The sequence below is a fragment of the Cyanistes caeruleus genome, chromosome 1 (assembly GCF_971803275.1).
Source record: "Cyanistes caeruleus chromosome 1, bCyaCae1.hap1.1, whole genome shotgun sequence".
Taxonomy (NCBI): Eukaryota; Metazoa; Chordata; class Aves; order Passeriformes; family Paridae; genus Cyanistes; species Cyanistes caeruleus.
This window is the reverse complement of record NC_141701.1, coordinates 105158093-105179455: the sequence shown is the minus strand read 5'-3', so window position 1 is coordinate 105179455 and position 21363 is coordinate 105158093. Positions and strand designations below refer to the sequence as shown.

The following is a 21363-nucleotide window of genomic DNA, read 5'->3' as shown; positions in this document are numbered from 1 at the left end:
TTTTCTGGATCTTAGAACTAAGTATCAGAAAAAAGGGCACACACTCTGTGTCTCAGACTCCAACAAGGCTGACTCTCCCTCAGGTAAAGAAAACAGGAAATGGTGACGCTTCCTCCCAACATTTCGCTCCCCAGCTCCCTCTCCGTTTCCCTCTCAGCTGTCTGTGCAATGTCAACCCCAGACTGATAAAATAGGGTGATGGGGGGACAATGGCCCTTGGGGATGGAGCGGAGACGGGGCTGTGCCGGATAAAGGGTGGGGAGGCCGTTAGGGCCGTTGAGGGCGGCAGTTGGGCGGCCACAGAGCGTCCCCAGGCCAGCGGCTACTCCAGGACAGGCGTAAGGGGGCTGGGGGCCCTGTGTGCTCCTGAGGGGACTGCCACCTCAGGGCTGAGTGGTAGCCAAGCCACTGTGCTGTGGTGTGCTTACTGGGGAGGGTGTGTGTCAAACCACGGGGTACACGAGTGTCTGGGAGCTCTTCCTGCTTACGACACCTGGGGTAGAGCCCTGCTGGCCCTGAACTGGCCTGAGTGTCTGTGCATTTGTTCAGTCACATGTGTTTCTCTGTTGGTGTCTCTGTGTGTGTGTGGGCAGATGATCCACCAGAGTGCCACCTAGGAACTCAGGAGGATCCACTGTCACACACAAGAGCTTATGCTCAGAGTGTTACGTGTCTGTATGCACATACCCAAAACAGCAGCATGTCAAAATCTCACATGTTCTTGGGTATCTTCATGTGATGAGGGTTTGTGCTAAGACATTGAATGGCTATCTGCAGAGACTGTGCATATTTGAATATCAGTTTGACAGTCTGAGTGTTCACCCAGGTCTGTTTTTATGTCTGTCTAGTTCAAGGAAGTTGTTTTGGTTGTAAGGAGTGCAGTAAGACATGCAGAGTTTGCACATCCATGGTGAAGTGTGGATAGAAAAATGCCTTTTGTCAAGGTTAGAGAAGCATTCTGCCCATATCATAGACAACGGAGAAAACATGCTTGTTTGTTCAGGTTTAATCAGTATAGTACTGGCTGCATTAGAGAAAATGTTGCATGAAAATTTTATTCAAAAGTATAGATTTCACACTTAGCTTTCACATGTCTGTCACGTACAGCTACTATGCCAGACTAATGTGCATATTTGTATATTTCCTTACAGCATCACAAGTCTGTTCTGCAGTGCTTTGCTTTGCCATCTGAGTGTGTATGACTGCATATTTTTATTTGGGGAGCATGTGTAGAATGTTTGGGATGCACAGACCATTTTCATGTATTGGTTTATGTTTTGCAGAACCGATCTTGCAAAGAATTGATTGTCATTGCTCAGTGACAGAAGGTAACAATGAAAGATAGGTTATTTTGATGATGATTTCCTACTAATATTACGTATTTCCATCTGCCAGTTGCCTCTAGTGTCAGTAGTCAGCATCATCTCCTTAGAGTCTTTAAAGGACAGGAATTAATGCTGTGCTTTGTACCACCACCTGGTTTAAAGGACTTGAAGAAAGCCTGCATTTAAAATTTTAATCTTTAATAATATTTTTACATGAAATGTGAAACAATCATGAGGGTAAGAGCACTCATATTAGCTTTTATGCCTCAATCTGTGATCTGAAGGGAAGGGCTTTGGTGAATGTGTCAGGATAGCTCAAACCCTGGACATATTGCTGGTTGACTTCTCAAATAACAGTGCCAGAAGAGGTCACATTCATGGGGGCAATATAATTTTCCCTGAGGTAAAGACCATCATCTTAACCAAAAACTCTAGAAACTCAAGATGTCCATGCTGAAGTCAAACTCCATCCACATACGTATCTTAACTGAGATCGTTGTTCTGTCCAGTTCACAGTTAATTGTCTATCATAAATATATGAAGGACATTATTTATTAATGACAGAATGATGAATGTGTCAGGATTCAGTTTGGGAATTTAGTTATGGGGCACAAGTATGTCACTACTTTTTATGTATCCCAGCAGACAGGAAGACTGATTTGATGTTATTAGAGCTGAAGTTCTTTAATCAATATTTTTCTGAAATGGTCTGGTGTTAGAGCAGCTGTCATCTCACCGAAGTGCCTGTGGCTGTTCTGAGCAGAGTGATTATAAGCTCGAAAGACTGTTGAGGTCACAAGTTTTGAACACCCTAACAGATTAAGATATTAAGTTACCTTCTGTTTCTTGTGCCACCTAGGTTTTGCAAACAAGTTGCATATTTCTCCACAGAATTCCAAAGTGGAGTATTAACTACTGTCATTGTAGGGGCTTCAGTTGAGTTAATTGCTAAGGAAATCAGAAGGCAGTTATACTTATGAGAACCATAAAAATCAGTTCTGTATGTCACATGGTCTTTTAGAAAACTTTGAAAGTGCTTTGAATTTTAATATTATTCCTATAATCACAGGGAAATGGCAGGTAAGAAGAAAGAAATCCAGCTCCAGGTATGAATCCTAATTACTTGAACAATTTTAGAGGGAAATAGATGGGTTTTTTATGCCTTTTTAGAATGTTAAAATGTTAATTAATGTTGTTTCAGACCGTAATAACCACTCAAGACCAGTGGGATGAAATGCTGCAGATAAAGGGTATAGTAGGTACTAAGAGCTGATATTTTCTTTTTAATCTTTCATGAACATATGTGCAGGTTTTCATATTTATATTTTATCTTTAATAGATACTCTAGAAGACTAGTACCATATCTTTTAAAGAAAGGCTATATTAATATATATTTATAAAGGTATATCATAGAGTCATTGAATCATTAAATTCATTCAGTTGGAAAAGACTTCTAAGATCATGTATTACAATTAGGAATATACAGTATCTTATATGATAAATACTCATCAAAATCATATTTATCTAAATTTTATTTTTATATTCTGCTATATACCAATGTTTAGAAAATACCTTTCCAATATGGTATTCTCCATGGTAGGGTGCTGGGTGCTTCTGTGTGTAAAATCTTGCACAGACTAAATAATTACTGCAGTATTCTACAGAGCATGTTCTATGGCATGCATTATTCCCAGTTTTCAGTTCACTTAGCCCAACAGCTATGTCTCCTATATCTCCTAGGAACTGTTTTTTGGTAAAAGGAATGAATCTGTAATGGGACCATATCTACAGAGGGACAGCAATAGGCAGAGGCTCAGGGAGGTGAAAATCCTGTAGAATAAAGGTCTAGATAAGAATGAAAATCAACAGTGGGAAAAGAAGAAAAGAAAATAAAAGGAAAAGGAATATGAGAGAAAAATTTCTATTTGGATTAATCATCCTATATAGTATTCTGAAGTAGATTTCCAACATCAAAAGTAATTGAAATTAAAGAGTAAGTATGCACTAATGTATCCACTGAATCCATTGACGTATTCATGATACATTCACTGACTAGAAGAGGACTGAAAAATCCGTATGAATGCCTTCCCAGTGCTGTTTCAACCTAAACATAAATGCCTCATTTTACAAGTGCCTCAAGTCATTTGTTTCTAATTCTAAACTATTACATTTTAGTAATAGATGTCTACCGAGCTTGGTGTGGTCCTTGCAAAGCTGTGCTGAATTTAATCAGAAAACTAAGGATTGACTTTAGTGACGACAATATGCTGCATTTTGCTGCGGTAAGGACACAGATCCTGTGTGTGACTATATTTACATTTTGATTTAATTATATCTTCTGATCTGCATATGCAGAGCTTTCATTTCACTGTCCTTATAATGAGTTGTCATAATTTTGGCCTGCTTGCTTTCACTGCATATGTCCTCATAAGACTTTGTATAGAAGTAGATTAGAAATGGTAATAGATATGTAAGAAGTTATAATAAAAAAAAATAGCAAATATTCCAAAACTTTTGTTTTCCTTGATGAGATTGCAGAAATATTCAAAAGCCAGATTATAAGACTTTTAGTTTTAGGTCTCTGCATTATGGACCATTGCATTTAAAATTCTTACATCTCTAGAAACTTGTTGCATCTTTTTTGTAAATGTTACCTGGTGTTTCGTTTTTAAGAGAACAAAAAAGGAGGAAATTAAAAAAAATCACAAAACTGTAGTATTAAAAATATTTGTTTACACTAGCAGTTATGTTCCAAGGTTATCTCACGTGCTTTCATACAGTTGACCACATTTCACAAAAAATTAAGACACTGAGTAATCTCTTCCATCAAGACTACATGGGCTACTTCTTCATTTACATATGTTATTATAACCTACATGTGAAAATTGTATCAAGAGAAGATCTTTTTCCATGATTAATTGATTATATACAAAGGGAGGACAGTATCATGTTACCAAAACATGATACAAAACAAGTTCTTTCTTCATCACTATAAGGACTGATAGTTGCATTTAGGACTGCAGTTTGAGTTTCCAACACCAAAGTATGTAAGAGTGGGGTTTTCCTATGAGTAAAAAGCTTTCCTTTATACATGCATATGCATAAACACTTATGTAAGCAAATAATCCTCTTTGTCTGACATCAGGCAGAAGCTGATGGCATTGAAACTCTGAAACCATTTAGGAGGAGCTGTGAACCTGTGTTTCTTTTTTGTGTTGTAAGTACATCACATCAGTTCCTTTTAATGTGCTGCCTATTTCTGCCTTAACTTTTCAACAGATTTTAAAATAGATGTGAAACTTTATAAATCCTATCTACATTTTACAGTATGTAGGATGGTATTATTTGATGTTGTTTGCTTGAGCTGTTTTCCATGCCTGAATCTGGTGGTTCTAGAGCACATTTTTGTTGTGCACCTGTTCCACATGCAGCCACAGAAGAATTGTGGTAGTCACTGCTTTGGTAGTTAGTGAGAAATCCAGGTAAGTTTTCCAGGTTTGCCTAACATAAAGTGCCTACATGTGGTTACACTGAAATGTTTATTTTATGCACACTTTTCATTGCGGAAAGAGATTTTATATTTCCTGGCATTAAAAGATTTTTAAGATAATAAATAAAATTGTGTTTTCAAACCTGAGGAAAATTATAGCAATTAATCATATATTTATTATCTCTCACTGATGGACACAGAAAGCTGGTTCTCCTAGGACACAGCTGTAGAGCACTGCTCACTTAAGAGGTGGGGGTTGTTTTAACTAGAGGGTGACAGGATTTGAATTTCCATAAGCAGGGACCAAAGATAATGATACTTTCAGGACATTTTCAGGTTTGAATCTGAATGCTACCTAGACAGGTTGACAGTATTTTTGGTCACCATTAGCTTCTCTACTGTGCACCTGAATGTGGCAGATAATGCACTGAAGTCACACATGCACACAAAAAAAAAAAGACAGAAAACTCCATGCTACAGAAATTAAGAACAAGTGAAAGTCCATATTTGCATTTGTTTCCAAATGTATCATGAGTATTGAGCCTAGAAATAAACATGGGAAATTTGGTAAAGGAAGCAAGGAATTAAATGTGCAAAAGTTTCATTCTGAAATAACAGAGGCAGTAGTAGCTTTGATATCCCCTTCAGTGGGCATAGGAAATGATCCTGTAGCTGGAAAAAAATTGCAAGATGTTACATGTTTCAAAAATTCAAGTAAGTTAAATGATGAAAACTCACTGAGAGTATTATCTTCTCTTCAACAGCATGGTAAAATTCTTGCCATGGTGAAAGGTGTAAATGCTCCTCTCATCATTAAGACAGTAACAGAGCTAGTGCAAGAAGAGAGGGAAATTGCAGCTGGAGAAAAGGAGCGTGCTGAGGTACTCACAAGCCAGATACTTATGCATAAATGTGTATTTTTATTACACTGTTTCTCTAAATGTCTATGATAATGTTTAGATAATATTTCATTTTTCGTATTTTTGTCCTAACAATAAAGTAATATATATGGCGTGGTTTTTTTAAGAAATCAAGTAAAAAATTATCTGGGTTCTAAGACACTTTTAAAGATCATCTAGTCCCACCCCTCTTGCCACAGACAGTCTCACCTTTCACTACATCAGTTTCACAAAGCCTTGGGGATTGCTCTCTACCTAATGAATCCAATTTGCTACAAAAAACAAAGGCCATTCAACAAGTTTGTTCTATCACCTCTGACTCCTGATTTCCAGGTAACATGAGGACATAAGGACAGCTCAGTCTGACCTCAATAGCCTGCACTGTGAAAGATCCCACAGCTGGAATTCACAGCAGCAGAAGTTAATCCTACCTTGTTGCTTGTTCTCCTCAAAACCCCCAAATTTCCATTACGGTACTTTATAAAAACTTAACAAATCAGCCTAGCAATGTAAGAAATGGAGAGACAGACAAAAATGCCACTAGCTCATAAATGCTTTATTAATCTTTTTTTCTTTCATGGCTAAGTGTCTTTAATATATAACTTAGGAACTGCATCATATGAAACAAAAACATGGGAAATAACCATGCCTTATTGCTTGTTTTGTTAAAATGGAGATGAAAGAGCTCCACTTAGAGTAAAAAGTGCATTTTAACAAACTGAAACTCAGTTAAGGAAAATCAGACTGATCAAAGGTCTTTCTTAGAACTACTTGTTTTCCAGGGTAGAAAATCCATTCTTACATTAAGATAAATGTGTTGCAAAGATATGACAGCTGTGTTTGGTGACTTTACTTTTGCACTAGTGATGTACTTTCATTCCATTTGCAATTACCTTAGGTAGAAGAACTCGTTTTTCCAGAAGAAGGTTCATCAGAAGGGTCTGCTGAGGAGGCTGTAGAGGAGGGTAAATACACTTGATTTGTTTTAGAAATGTTAGCTGAAGGAAAGAGAACAAATGTCTTTTGATTAATAATTTTCTATGTCTAGCATTAATAGACCTCCCTTTGGTTGTGTTAATGAAATGCTACAACTGAGCTTTCCTCTGTAAGGAGTTAATGTATTGGACTGTCATCATCAGTATTTTCACCCCCACACTGGGAACCTTCACACTTTAGACAGAAGTGATACGTGCCAGGGAATTTTCCTGTGTAAAGTTAAGGCCTGAAAGTCACTTCTACACAGTCCCTATGTGAGCTGTGTACCTCTGTTGAGGTGGAATACTAAGATGGAGCCAACCTGAGACGATTGGAAGAGTGAATCTGTGAAGCAATGGCATGCTTTCTATGTCAGATTACTCTTTGACCAGATTTAATAACATATTTAAAGAAGAACATAAATCCACAGTAGCAGGATAAGCTTCCAAAAAGATTGAAAAATAAGCACCATCCTGTTTAAAAGTCCTGTCTGTGATTTATCTGAGTTCTGTCATTAGCTGAGACCTACACATTCTCTATTTGTTTGTTGTTGTTGTTATCTGTGGCTACTGAATGTTCCTATGGCTTCATCTATGCATAGAATGCCATTCTACAACCCTGAGATTGAACAAATTCCTCCATCCTCTCCTTCATGATCTTGCTTTTTTTTTTTTTTTTTTTTTTTTTTGCCTTGTGAGAGGCATTAGATCACAGTCATGGCATCCCTTTTCCTTCCTCTTTGTGTTTTGGAGTTTTTTTAATTGTAAGGTTCAACTTACATATTTCTGACCTCAGCTTTAGCCTATATTTTTTTTTTTCTCATAAACGCTGTGAGACCTAGAAGTACAGTATTATCATTTAGCAATTATCTACAGACTTCACACTAATCCCCAAAACCTAAACATGAGAGAAAATCAGAAAACAGAGCTTTATCTCAGGTTCAGCTTCAGGTTAGGGGCTCTCTCAGACATGTAATACAGTAAAATTAGGCAGCAATATTTTCCTTAACACATGCAGTTGCTTAAGTGTTTCTAGTATTGGTAACAAGTAGTAGTCTGCTATTTCCATTATCATTATTTTAAATTCTTCTACAGTTTTTGGGATCTGATTGAGTTACAGTCAAATGCTTAACTGTAAATTTCAGGTCCAGTAAAGATGATTCCATTTATTTTGATGAATGTATTACTTAGGACATTATTTTTTTCCTTTTTCAGAAGTACTCACTTATTCTGTTGGAATTATAAAACCTGATGATGTCTTAGCGGGACGTGTAGAAGAAATTAAGAAAAAGGTAGAGAGAATTTTAAACTATTCATTAATTCTACTTATTTAAGAGGCATAATAGCAAAATGTAAGGTTAAGTAGATCCTAATTTATGCCTAGACGTTAAAATAGAAGCTGATAAAGCTTCTCTGCTAAGGATGATAAAATCACAATAATTTTTACCTGAAATAATATTATATTCAAATTTATACTATTGCTTTAATATTCTATGCCAGGGGAGGTTAGACATTGATTCATATTGCTTTTTTTACCAAAAAAAAAAAAAAAGCCTTATAACAATATATATCAAGACCAAATTAAAAGAAATTTAAAAAGTGTTATGACAGGGACAATGATCTTTGCAGAAAAGGGAATCAAAGTGCTATTTGTTGTTTGTGCAATTACTCTACCTTAGCTGGACAGGAAGGAAATTAAAGGAAAAAAATAAAACCCAAAAAAAAAGAAAATCAAAATCACTGGAGCATCTGCTACTTGGCTCATGAGATGTGTTTTACAGCAGTGGTTCCACAGTCAGCCTTGTTGGGAAAAGGCTGACAACACTCAGCCTTAAAAGAGCCCTTAAAGGGGCTTTAAAAGAGCACAGTGCTTGGTGTATCATCAGTACTGGGGCTGGATTACTGGCTGTGCTGTTGAAATATCAGTATATGGTATAAACTTCATACCCATGTGAACTTTGCTGTAAGTCACATGTGTGCATCACTCACAAATGCTTGCATTTAGTGCAGTAGCCTAGTTTAAAACAGAAAATCATAAAGTGAATTTCATTTTTCTTTATTTGCTGTTCCTAAAGCCAAGTAGTTTAGCCTAATACAATTGTTAACAAGTGCACTACCATGGTTACAATGCAGTTTATAATATCTTGCAACATAAGTTGCATGTTAACCACTCACAGTGATCCAAAGGAGTTTATTCAATGTGAAATCAAAGGGATTATTAACTACTGAATGAATGCCCTACATACATTGAACTGCACTACATTTTTTCTCAAACATTAACTTAGAGGTATTGTAATCCTGAATTTAGTGAAGTGCTTTGAAAGACTGGAAGTTCAGTTTAGTCAAAGATAGCAGTAATATTTTGAATATTGAGAATTTTAAATTTAAGATAGCTTCCAAAATCAATCAATCTTTAAATATACAATAACATATGATTTTGTATGTATCCATTTTCAAATGCCTGTGACTAATAACCAAATAATTGCAGATTAGAGATGCAGGATTTGACATTAAAGCAGCAGAGGAGAGAATGCTTACAGAAGAGCAAATCAGAGTATTTTATGCCCGGAATAAAGATGAGGTAAAAATGAATTAAAAACCTAAATTAAAGGAACAGGTAAAACACATACTTGTTACCAGATGTTCTTGCAAATCTCTGTATGGTAAATTTTAATATATTGAATAACTGAATTAATGTAGATTTAGTACATAAATAAAGAGATATTCTCTCTCCCTTTTCTTTCACTGACTCATACAAATATCACTATGTAGCAATTTAATAGTCCAACCAAATTAAACTGACCTCCAATTAAATACTAAAAGATTTTGTTCTTCTTTCTGTTATCTAAATGTACATGATCCTTAGACATGAAGCTAAATTTATACCACTATTTATCAAAATAAAATTACACTGATTTTTAAACATGTTATGGCAGGCCCAGTGACCTTTGTGGGAAAGAAAATCATAGTGCTGTATAGATTATTTCTGCAATTACTTAATCTTGGCTATTAGGTGCTGAAATGCAGAATGAACCCAAAATCTAATGGCATCTATGTGACAGTGTATATCTGTTTGACATATAATTTTTCTAGCCATAAAATAAGTGATATTACATCACTTATTTTTATTAACTTATAATTATATAATTTTTTATTTCTTTCCAGATATTATCATGGGGTAGTTCTGGGAATAAACATGTGCACAGGTAGAAAGGGAAAGCATCTCAGACAAAATCTATTTTTTTGTGCCTTTTCCTATATTAGAGGACAAAAATAGCTAAAGGCAGATATAAAGTTCAAGAAAATAATTAAATTAGGCCATCCACCATTAAATGGCAGTGGTCTAGCAAACTACTATCTGGATATGGACATATTTTCCACTAGAGAGGTAGCTAAAATTAACTCTTCAGAAGGATCTGAGACAAAAAATGAAGTTGCTTAGCAAATATTTATACCTATATGTGTAAGATAGAGGCTGGAATTATTTGCAGACAAATAGTTTGATATTATTAGAGGAAGCAATGGAAGAGTTTGCCTAAGCTGAAGGAGAAGGTGGAAAGGTGCTCCTGTTGCATTCCAAATGAATAAGGATGAGATGAGATGGTTCCTGCTAAAGTCAGAGAGATTAAAGAAAATTGATAGTAATCACTAGATGGCTGCACTATGGTTTAAAAAGGAAATAACAGGGAGATACTGTAAGAAACCATTAAGAGCTTGGTTTTAGCAAAGCTGGGATTGTAGATTAGACAGAGGCAGTTTTGAAACAAAGGTAAAAAGTAACTAATCTTCATGGGAAGAGCAGCCAGATTTGAGACTAGTTAAGTGTAGTGGTAGACCTGGGAAGAACAAAGACAATCAAAGCATACAATGATTGATATATCATAGAATCACAGAATCACAGAATGGCATGGGTTGGAAGGGACCTTAAAGATCGTCTGGTTCCAAGGGCAGGGACACCTTCCACTAGAACCAGTTGCTCAGAGCTCCATCCAGCCTGGTCTTAACAGGGCTCCAAGGATAAGACATCTGCAACTTCTCTGGGCAACCTATTCCTATTCCTTACCACCTTCACAGTAAAGGATTTCTTCTGATCTAAATCTACTCTATTTCAATGTAAAGCCATCCTCCCTTGTCCTATCACTACATGCCCTTGTAAATAGTTCCTCTCCATCTTTCTTCTAGGCTTTTTATCAAGTATACTGGAAGGCTGAAATTAGGTCACCCTGAAGCCTTCTCTTTTCCAGGCTGAACAATCTCAATTCTCTCAGCCTTTCCTCATGGGAGAGATGCTCCATCCCTCTGATCATCTTGGTGGCCTCCTCCAGACTCTCTCCAACAGTTTTATGTCCTTCCTGTGCTGGGATCCCAGAGCTGATGCAGCACTGCAGGTGGGGTCTCACCAGAACAGAGCAGAGCAGAAGGGCAGAGTTCCTTCCCTCACCCCGCTGGCCACGCTGCTCTGGATGCAGCCCAGGACACGTTTGGCTTTCTGGACTGTGAGTGCACACAGCTGGGTCATGTCCAACCTCTCATTCACCAGCACTTCCAAGTCCTTCTCCCCAGGGCTGTTCTCCATCTGTTCATCCCCCAGCCTGTGCTGGTACCAGGGGTTGTCCTGACCCAGGTGCAGCACCTTGTGCTTGGTCTTGTTAATGCTCATGGGCCCCCTCCTTGTGCAGGTTCCTCTGGATGGCATCCTTTGGGTGTGTCAGCTTGGTGTCATCTGCAAACCTGCTGAGGGTGCACTCAATCCCTTCACCTAAGTCATTAATGAAGGACTAAACAGCACTTGTCCCCAGTATGAGCCCAGGGGGACACCCCTTGTCACTGATGTCCATTGGGACTCTGAGCCTGTGACCAACACCCTCTGGATGCAGCTGTCCAACCAACTCCTTATCTACCGAACAGCAAACAAAACCATTTTTTTCCACTTCAGAGAGAAGGATGTTGTGGAGTACTATGTCAAGGGCTTTTCAGAAGCCCAGACAAATGACATCTGCAGCTCCTCCCTTGTCCACAATGAAGTCACTCTATTGTAGAAGGCTGGGCTGGTCAGGCAGGACTTGCCCTTGGTGAAGCTGGCAGACCCAAATCACTTCCTTTTCCTCCATGAGCCTTAGCACAGCTTCTAGGAGGATCTGTTCCGTTATCTTCCCAGGCACAGCGGTGAGGCTGATGGGCCAATAGTTCGTGGGGCCCTCCTTTCTACCCTTTTAAAAGATGTATACAATGTTTCCCTTTTTTTCAGTCATCTGTGACTTCACCTGACTTCCGTGACTTTTCAAATCTCATGGAGAGCAGAAAACACCAGTATTACACCATAGCAGAACCCTGCCAACAATAGGACAGAAGAATAATAAAACTGCTATGAACTATATGGTTCCAGAGAGCCCTATGCATGTTGAGAGACCAATTATTTGGCATTCTTTAATTTTAAGCTGAAAAATAATTTAATTAAAACATATTGATTCCTTTGGGAACTGCCCAGTGCGCAGTTTTTCCTGATTTAATACTCCACAATCTTGCTGAATTCCTAGAGTCTGCCTTTTACAAGGGAATGGAGACTCAAGGTGATAGACCTTCAGATTAAACTTGAATCAAAAATTATTTCTTTTTAATGATGAAGCTCCAGGAAAAAGGTCCAGGATAGCCAAAATTAGCAGCTACATGTAGTTCTTCTTACATAAGCAAGAGTACTTTTGAAGCCACCACAGTATAAAGACATCTTTTATGCACCATACTGAACATTTTTTTTCAAGTTTGTTCATCTTGGGAAATGGGTTAAGAACATTCATAGATATGAAGATAATTGAAAGAGAAAAGCAAAGAATTGAAAGCATATATGTGAATATTTCATCCTTGTATTACTAAAGGAAATAACTATCATGATGCTGACTGGTAAGGATTTAGTCAAATATTTAAAGGGAGAATAGATATCCCCAAGAAAAAGATGATATACAAAAAAGAAATTAAAAACTCACACCACTAGCTGCGAGTTTATTTTTCTGACATAAATGTAATTTTATAGGATTAAAAGTTGAAACTGAATTGAAAATCACGTAGCAAAGAGAATGAGGGGAAAGCCTACAATTTTCTTGCAAAAAGTTCAGAGTTCTATATTTATAGCCAGCTACACAACTTTTAGTTTCAAAAATTATTCACGGAATTGTATTGCAGTTTTTTATGTCACACTACATGCTGTACTACAAGCCTAGCAGATCACATTGAACTTCTAGATAATTTTCTTCATTCTTATCATTTGCATTTTAACCTGGAAGAACATCTAGTACTTGTTTAAAGTAGTTATGTGACTTTCTTTATATCAATTTACATTTTTTAAACATTTGATAATGTTGTCTCAAATGATTGATCAAAAAACATTCTAAACAATCTATTAGAGTTCTGAGGAATGTGTCAGTTTGGAACAGGAATGCATGAGTTACTTTAGAAGCATAATTGTCTCATTTCTGATGATAAACTCAAGAGTTCCTGCAATTCATAAGGGGAAAAATTATGTTTTTCAGCCTGACTTTGACGCATTTGTTAAATTCATGATGAGTGGACCATGCCATGTTTTGATAATCAGTAGACTAGAAGCAACTGATGCTATTCCTCAATGGAAAGAACTACACAAAACAAGTGAGTCTGGTGAGCCTGAGGAGCCAGCCAAGTAAGTACCAGTGAAATGTGTTCCTGTGATTCAGTCAGTGTTCAAAGCTCACCATAAACCAAGGCACGTTCCTACAGACACAGATGTGCCATGGTGCAGGTTCAGGGAGCAGGGAGAGTTCATCACCTAGTCCTTCACAGGACCACCACTAGAGATGCAGCCCCAGTTCTCATGGGAATTCAGAAATTTCTTGTTTCCTAGTTAAAGATGGCAAGCCAAGGTCATTGATCTCTTTGAACTCACCTTCAATGGGTTCTCAGAATAATGATACACTTCAAAGCTGATGTAGTCCTTGCAGTTCTACTTCACCCATGCCAGGGGACTGCCTGCACTGCCAATTGAAGGTTGCACTCTTTCCCATGTTTACCCCTTTGTTTCTTGAGAAGCTGTAGATATGGCCCAGGCCAGACAAGGGCACACCCAAGGAATGTTCTTCTCCCCAGGAGCACTGTAAAATCCAGCAGAGGAGGGGAAGGGTACTGGGGTTCATGTCCTCACCCTGTTTCAAGATAGAAGAATATTTGTAAGGATTAGCTATTCACAACCATGGTATCTTGAAATGTGTGGTTTCCTTCTGTGCCAAGGGTTTGTAGAGAATTTTAAGGATGATAGTTGTATACACAGCCTCAGACAACAGAGTGTTCAAAAAAGTTCATATACTGGAACAAGTTTTATATTTAGACAAGACATTTACTTAAATGCAACATCAGTTTAAATACTTTGTCTGAAAAATAATTTGCTATAGTAATTGACATTTTTGTCGATGCCTGCTGCATCCCCTTCTGCATTAATTTAGTACAGCTAGGGAATACTGCATTTTCTACAAGTGGCCAGGAGGGACTTTATTTACACAACTAAACAAACAGGCAAGAAACAATGAGAAGTGTCTCTGTACAACACTGAACAACTCTGTAGTGCTATAATTTTTATGATCATGCTGTAAATGAATTAAGCACAAGACTTCTATTGATCATTCATTATACACTGTACACTTGTCAATAGTAATTCCATCTCATGAAACAGAAAAACTATTTTGGATAAGCTAGAGGGGAATTGTTGAAGCGGCCTGGCTGAGATTTCTCCTTCAGAGCACATGATCAGGCACTTCTTGAGAAGATTAATAATTCTCTTCTCAGAAATGTTACTTTACTCATGAATCTGAATTTAAAACTAGAATAAAACTTAGTTTTGCATTCTATTTTTATGTTTCACTAAATTTTAAGAAAGTACATCTTCAAAAAGTCAGTTTGGTAACACTAAGCAGTCACTTAAATACTATATGGCTTCATGTTTCATCAGGGTGCCAGCAGTCACAGAAACTGAGAGTCTGGTAAATTTATGTGATGTGCAGGACAGTGTTGAAGATGCCAGCAGACAACTCGCCTTCTTTTTCCCAAATTTTCATATAAATGCAGAACATGCTGAAAGGACTTTGGCCATAATTAGACCTACTCTCCTGAAGGAAAAGCGAGGTAAGTGTTAATTACTGTATTTTCTATCAAGGGTATATAAATATTCTCATATTTTGAATTTTGAATTTTAAACTCTAACTCAATTAATGAAATGGTTTTATGTTATACTGTCTCTCCAGCATTAGGCCAGCAGTAATCTTTGTCTGGAATGAAGTTACAAGGTTAATGTTTTTCATATATTGAGAATGCAAATGTCAATGATATTTTGTTCCTTTGGTTAATTTTTCAAGAAATTCTGTAGATGGAATATTTCTAGAAGACCTCTCAGAGAATCTCATATTTTGAAATGTAGTATAGGGGACTAGATTTCTCACCGTAATGAAGTTGCCAATATTCTTGAATAGCAGGTTCAAGATAGATCAATGGCAAGGACTAAAACATCCAATCCAAGATGTTCTAAGTTGCATGAGGCAGTGCTGCTCAAGTGGAGTTCTAAACAGACAGCATTTTTACAGATTAAATTTAAAAATCCACCCCATTACATGAAGCTTCATCCAAACAAGTTTACTTTTCTTCTCAGTCATATATTTACATTTCTTCCTAGATTTCAGATAGTATTTTTATTTCGAACTTGAGAATCCCTGTATTTGAGCAAACTTATGTGCAGAGAGCTGAAAGACTGAAATTTTGATCTTTCCTTGTGAATTTATTTTCCTTATGGTTGTCTAGCATGTTGCTTAGAGCAGCAGTTCTGCAGTTCATGTTTAGGTAATTACACATTAATTTTTGAGGTAATTTTGACTTGTGCCAAATGCTGCTTACTTACCCATGTGGTCTTGCAATATTTAGTTAAATAAACATTTCACCTATTCAAATTCCTTAGACCTTGTTTGCTGGTAGGAACATGTATCATATTTCCCAGTCAGGAATTCATGCTGAGGTTTTTAAGCAAGAGAAAGCCTTAAGACAATGAGGATCAGTTTTCTGAGTGTCCAGGCAAATAGTTATTCCTCCTAGCAGTTCCTTTAAATTAGTTTCTTGTTCTTTAGCTGGGAAACAAATTCATCCATAAAAATTTAACATTCTCATTGAAAAGTCCATGTCATTTCTCTACAAGTATGGAAATTAATGAATGGATGTCAATTTAGCATTATTTCAATATATTTAACAGATTCCATCATGCAAAGGATAAAGGATGATGGTTTCCAAATAGCAATGCAGAAGGAAATAATTCTGTCTGAGGAACAAGTACGTGCATTTTACAGCGAGCATGTAGATCAAGACTACTTCCCAGCCCTTCTAGAGCAAATGACCAGGTACGCTGAATGAAAAAGGAGAATATAAATATATAGAATCCATGTAGAGTCAGACAAGACTAAAATTTTCATATGAAATAATTATTGAATCATAGTTTCACAGAATGGTTTGGGTCAGGAGGGATCATTAGTGCCCATCTAGTTCAAACACCCTGCCATGGGCAGGGACATCTTCAACGGGCAGGGACACCTTCCACCTGAATAAGTTGCTCAGGTATTAGTTGCTGGTATTGAACACTTCCTGGATAATACATGGCTGCAAGATACTCTTGTCTAAAAGTTCACTAAAAGACAGAACAGGAACAGATAACTGCAGATAATGGAATAATATCCAATTAAACACATAAAATCAAGCTTTTAAAAGTTACTAGCTACTCCATATTGCTGTATGTATCATGTGTCAGCAGCCAAGTCCATTTATTTGAGTGAAAACAGTTTAGGTCTGCTCTGAAAAGGCTGCATTTAGATTGCCTGTAAGAGAGCTCTGAAATCTTCAACCAGGCTGTGTACTGGATAGCTTGGGGAGGAGAAATAAATCATGTTTGGATATTCCCTTCATATGAAGTTGGGACATAGCTAGGGCATGATCAGTCTTTCTCCGTCTTGCCATTGTGACAAAACACAGTAACTTTGCAATTTAAATTCATGTTTAAGCCCCATAAGGTTTTATCAGCCTATACCTGTTTAAACAATCAGATCAGTTTTAAGATCTTCCAGTACTGGGGCTCATTCTCCTAGTCTGGGCTATATATAATCAAAATACTTTTTAAAAGTTACAAGAGCTTAATTTTTTTAATTTTTTTTTTTAATGCTACTTTTCCCCATGTACAGTGGTCCAACTCTTGTATTGGCTCTAACACGAGAAAATGCTGTATCACACTGGAGGAATTTACTAGGTCCAAAAACTCTTGAAAAGGCTAAGGAAAATCCAGAGAGGTAATAGTCACAGAAGTAAGCCATCATTCACAGCTTCCAACTTACTTTTTTATTCCTCATCTCATTCCACATTCCAACTAGTGTTACTATGGTGCCATCATCTGGAAACACATATGCATTTCTGCAGTTTTTTAAGCTTTTCTTGCAAGTAGTAGTGTATTACACATAGAAACTGCAGCATTTTTTGAGATATAATGGCTGCTAAACAGAATTAAAAGCTGAGTTTTTAAAAATGCAATGAAGTGAAAGAGGAACTCTTGAGTCAGAGAAAAAATGTTGGTAATACTTATTTTTAATAATGAGGGGGTGGTTCTTGAAATACCACCATTATTTTTCTTGAAATACCACTAAGATTTTCTTGTAGCTTATCAAAACCTTTTCATCAGTAGAATATTTTATTTGTGACTAATTTTCTTCTACATATTTTATAAACAGACACTTTAGTTCTAGCTGCTTATGACATTGCTCTAGAAAACTGCAATGGTATCATCTTACCTGCTTTTGACAGAAGTGCCATTTCATTAAGAAATTTTCTTGGAAATATAACAACCCAAATGTTGGGAGGGAGTGTGTTCATATTTCAGACTTCCAGATCAACACTAATTTATATTCCCTGGGCTATGGTTAATTATAGAGTTCAAAATGGCTTTGCTTTTCAGTAACTTTGTTCTTTGAATGACTCTTAGTTTGCGTGCACAGTATGCGTTTGAAAACATACCTATCAATCAGCTGCACGGCAGCTCTTCACTCAGTGATGCTCAGAAGGAACTAGAGTTCTTCTTCCCTGAGGAACAAACCCTTGCATTAATCAAACCTGAAGCTGCTAAGACTCATAAAGGTAAGGCATTTAGAAAGTAGGGGCTATATCTAGTGGTGTCATCATTTCTACAAAAGATGAGCAATGCACACTGCAGTAAATCACATCAAATGCGTCCTTCTGGTTCTCTGAAATACTTTTTTTGTGCAGAAAAATGCTTTTACACGCCTTGCATAATTCAGATTGAGATATCAAATGTGACAATTATTTTGCTTAAACTGCCTATAAGTCCTTCCTCACTACAACAGTGGTTAATTGAAGAAAGAGAGCTTCTAGCTAAGTGAAACTGTTTAAGGGCCAGGCACTTCTGCAGACTACCTGCCCAGCATCTTTATTAGTCAAAGGAGAGATGGCCAAACTTGCATTACTTACTTCAGACAGGTATCTCTACTGACTCAAAAGGGATCATTGCTCGGTTAGATGCATTCCCACCCTTGGTTTAATTTACTTAGTCTAAGGGAATAAGAAGAAAAAAAATCAAAGTAAAAAGAGCATTATGTGCAATTCAGAATCTTGCCCTAAGGATGTTTGCTGCCAATTTTTTAAAAACTACCTAGACCCCCCACTTAACATTATTCTAGTCTATCCTAACAAATTTCAGTAGTCTTTCTAATAATGATTCATCACTGGCTTTTGTGAGTCTATCTGTCCCTCTTGTGCCAATCCAGATTGATTTTGGCCAGCCAGCTGATGTTTGATACAGCATTACAACTCCAGTCCACATTCTGTTCAATGTGAGAAATAACAGTGAATGCTACTGGCACAGTTTATTAAAATCTGGGTTTGATATGTGCATCAAGACGGATAATGCAGTGACAATGGTTTCTGCCTATTTTAGAGGACTGTTGAAGTGTTTCTTATGTTGTCCATATTTGGTTTGATATTGAAAAAAGAATTCTATTAACTATTGGTGATTTTTTTTAAAAAAAGCATCCAGTATTTTTTGAAACTTTTAAAGTTTAGGTGTATGGGGTTTGTATTTTTTGCATCTAAATAATGCATCTAAATTTCAATCAAAAATGATCTTGTTTGTTATTCTCCTAGATGAAATTATGAATAAAGTTAAAGAGGCTGGATTTAACATCTCGAAGATAAAAGAACAAGCTTTAACTCGTGAAATGGCTGCACAGATTTACAAGGATCACCAAGGAAAACCCTTTTTTGATGAGCTGGTGAACTGTATGACAGAGTAAGTGTATTGGTTTACAGTACTGAGATATGTAAGTAGACACCACACCTTCTACAATGCCAACAAAAAATGCTACACCATAACTGGTGCAAGGATTTTACAACCTGTCACTCTTGCTGGCAAGTTTAGTGGCTTCTAGCACAGAATACTCTTCCTTTAAAAGGCAGATTTACAATCCTTTTCAAACTTATGGGTCATTTCATTTTGGATTTTATTTCCCTAAAAAGGAACTGCTTTCCAATGGAATCCTTTTTCTCTTCATGCTGGACAAATATCTTCCTCATAATATTGTTAATATAGCTGATAATAACAGTGTGTATTGCCTAGCTTCAGAAATTATTGGGTGAGAATGTCTTTTGGACAAGAAGTCCAAATACAAATATCTGATTATTGTAATCTCTTTGGCTTTCAAATATGAGATTTTTTTCCTTAAAAAAAACATGCAGAAACAAATTTTAATACTTAGGCAGCTTAATAAAATTAAGATAGTTCATAGTTCAAAAATAACCCTTCATGGTACCTCTGACATTAAAGCTAAGTCTGCATCTCAGAAATCTCAGAATAGTGTAAGAGTTCCTTTATATTGATTTTACAGGGGTCCATCAGTGATAATGGTCTTATCAAAGGAAAATGCTGTGGAAGAGTGGAGGAACCTAATGGGCCCAGCTGATCCAGAAGAGGCAAAGAAGACCTGTCCTGAATCAATTCGGGCTCAGTTTGCACACGATATTTTGTCTAATGCTGTTCATGGATCATCTAATGTAGAACACGCAGAGAGAAGCATTCAGTTTGCGTTTGGAGAGCTGGATGCAGACTAAACAATTAAGATACAGTCTATGAAAATTTATATTCACGTAATTAGATGTATTTGTCTACCTAAACACTATTTTTAAGACTAGATGACTACTACTTACTTTTTCTTCACACTTCATCCAATTTTAGTAGGCCACTTTTGTTATCAGCTCTTCCATATTGCAAAACTTATCAATGTAACAAGTAGTGCCTGCTAGGAGTTTGACATCCGTAATGGTTTCTTTATGTATGCTTAGTAGATGCTTTTTCTTTTATCATTTTAACAGATTTATGCCTTTCCATTGGTTCCAGGATTCTAAAGTGTTTTGTGTATAGCTACCTTTAAAAGAATAAGGAAGAACAAGGGTCAAGGAAGGTGATTAAAACACTATTAATGGCACATCCTCTGTGATGTAGATCAAGTTCTGCAGTTCCAAATGTGAGCCTAATGGGGCTCCTGGGCCCACTGGCCAACTGTATATGTGTACATCCCTGGTGAGACCACTCTGGGCTATTAAGGTCTGTTGGCTCTGTCAGGGCCCTGAAAAACATTTGCATTGTTTATTTATCCTTTTCCTAAATATCTTCTAATGATTACTGTCACAAGTAGAATAATAAACTAAAGGGTCCTTCCCAGTCCATTTACTCAATTCAAATATATCAGAGGAAGTAAAATATAAAACAAGCTCTTACGTAACATCTATTCTCAACATGTACCTCCTTGCCAAACTAGCGAGTTCATATCCTGTACAGTCTAACTTGGCTGGCCTTCATGAAGAGCACAAATATTATTCTGTAGCTGATGTATTCTCACTTTTTGAGTCTGTTGAAGGTTGAGATTTTAAAGAATGGCATTCACTTAAAGTAATTCAGTTACACTGTTGATTTTAAGTGTGAAGTCTAGAAAGAATGAAATCCTTCTCATACTTTCTTTATTGTTCCTAATGTATTTACTACAACTAGCTTCAATAAAGAACTTCCTGACAAATATTTCTGTTGTGATGGGGCATTTGTTATCATAGACATTCCTCCTGCAGAAGTTGGACTGAGCATTCTCCTGGTGGCCCATTTTCACCTACAGCTGCTTTACTGCCACAAACTCAGCTTGAGGTTCGCTAGCTTGTAGGAGGTTGTAATTAGCAGAGAATTCATGTCGCCTCAGTGAGGTGAGTTCTGAGAAAGATACTTTCTGCTGTATGTTCTTTGGCTTCTTTTTTACTTCCAAAAGCTCATTAAAAGTGTTCTTCCTGGCATTATTTAAGCACTCTAGGTCTTTTGGGTCCTGGCATGCTGTACTTTAAACCAAGAAGCAGCTATAGAAAACAGTAGATTTATTGAGTAGAGCAATTTCACATACATCAATTCAGCTCATTTCCTAAGATCTTTGCTGGTGTTAACGGCTTCTCATCCAGTGGGACAAATACAAAGTGGAAAGTTTAGGTGGGTTTATTTTTTGACAGGAGCAGAAATGTTGAAAACAGGAAAATGCTTTCATGTCTTATTAAGAGTCCGTAACATGTCTGGTGGAAGTTCACAATCAAAG

At 36.9% G+C, this 21363-nt stretch overlaps 1 protein-coding gene across 8 annotated transcripts; it reads left to right on the top strand.

Moving 5' to 3' along the window:
- The first annotated feature begins 118 nt into the window (after nt 1–118).
- Nucleotides 119–20810, top strand: NME8 (NME/NM23 family member 8). 8 transcript variants are annotated; one of them, XM_086847179.1, is made up of 18 exons: nt 325–436; nt 1152–1196; nt 1284–1328; nt 2395–2431; nt 2527–2584; nt 3501–3607; nt 4471–4542; nt 5580–5696; nt 6613–6679; nt 7904–7980; nt 9177–9269; nt 13213–13358; nt 14658–14830; nt 15942–16086; nt 16918–17022; nt 17709–17860; nt 18884–19028; nt 19624–20810. In XM_086847179.1, exons 4-18 carry the CDS (start codon nt 2399–2401, stop codon nt 19844–19846), a joined length of 1713 nt encoding a protein of 570 aa, XP_086703305.1. In that variant the 5' UTR covers nt 325–436; nt 1152–1196; nt 1284–1328; nt 2395–2398; the 3' UTR covers nt 19847–20810. The 8 variants fall into 8 exon arrangements, with proteins under 8 accessions (XP_086703312.1, XP_023775213.2, XP_023775216.2 ...); XM_086847186.1 differs by lacking the exon at nt 1152–1196 and having other exon boundaries at nt 119–944; XM_023919445.2 differs by lacking the exon at nt 1152–1196 and having other exon boundaries at nt 251–338.
- The last annotated feature ends 553 nt before the right edge of the window (nt 20811–21363 follow it).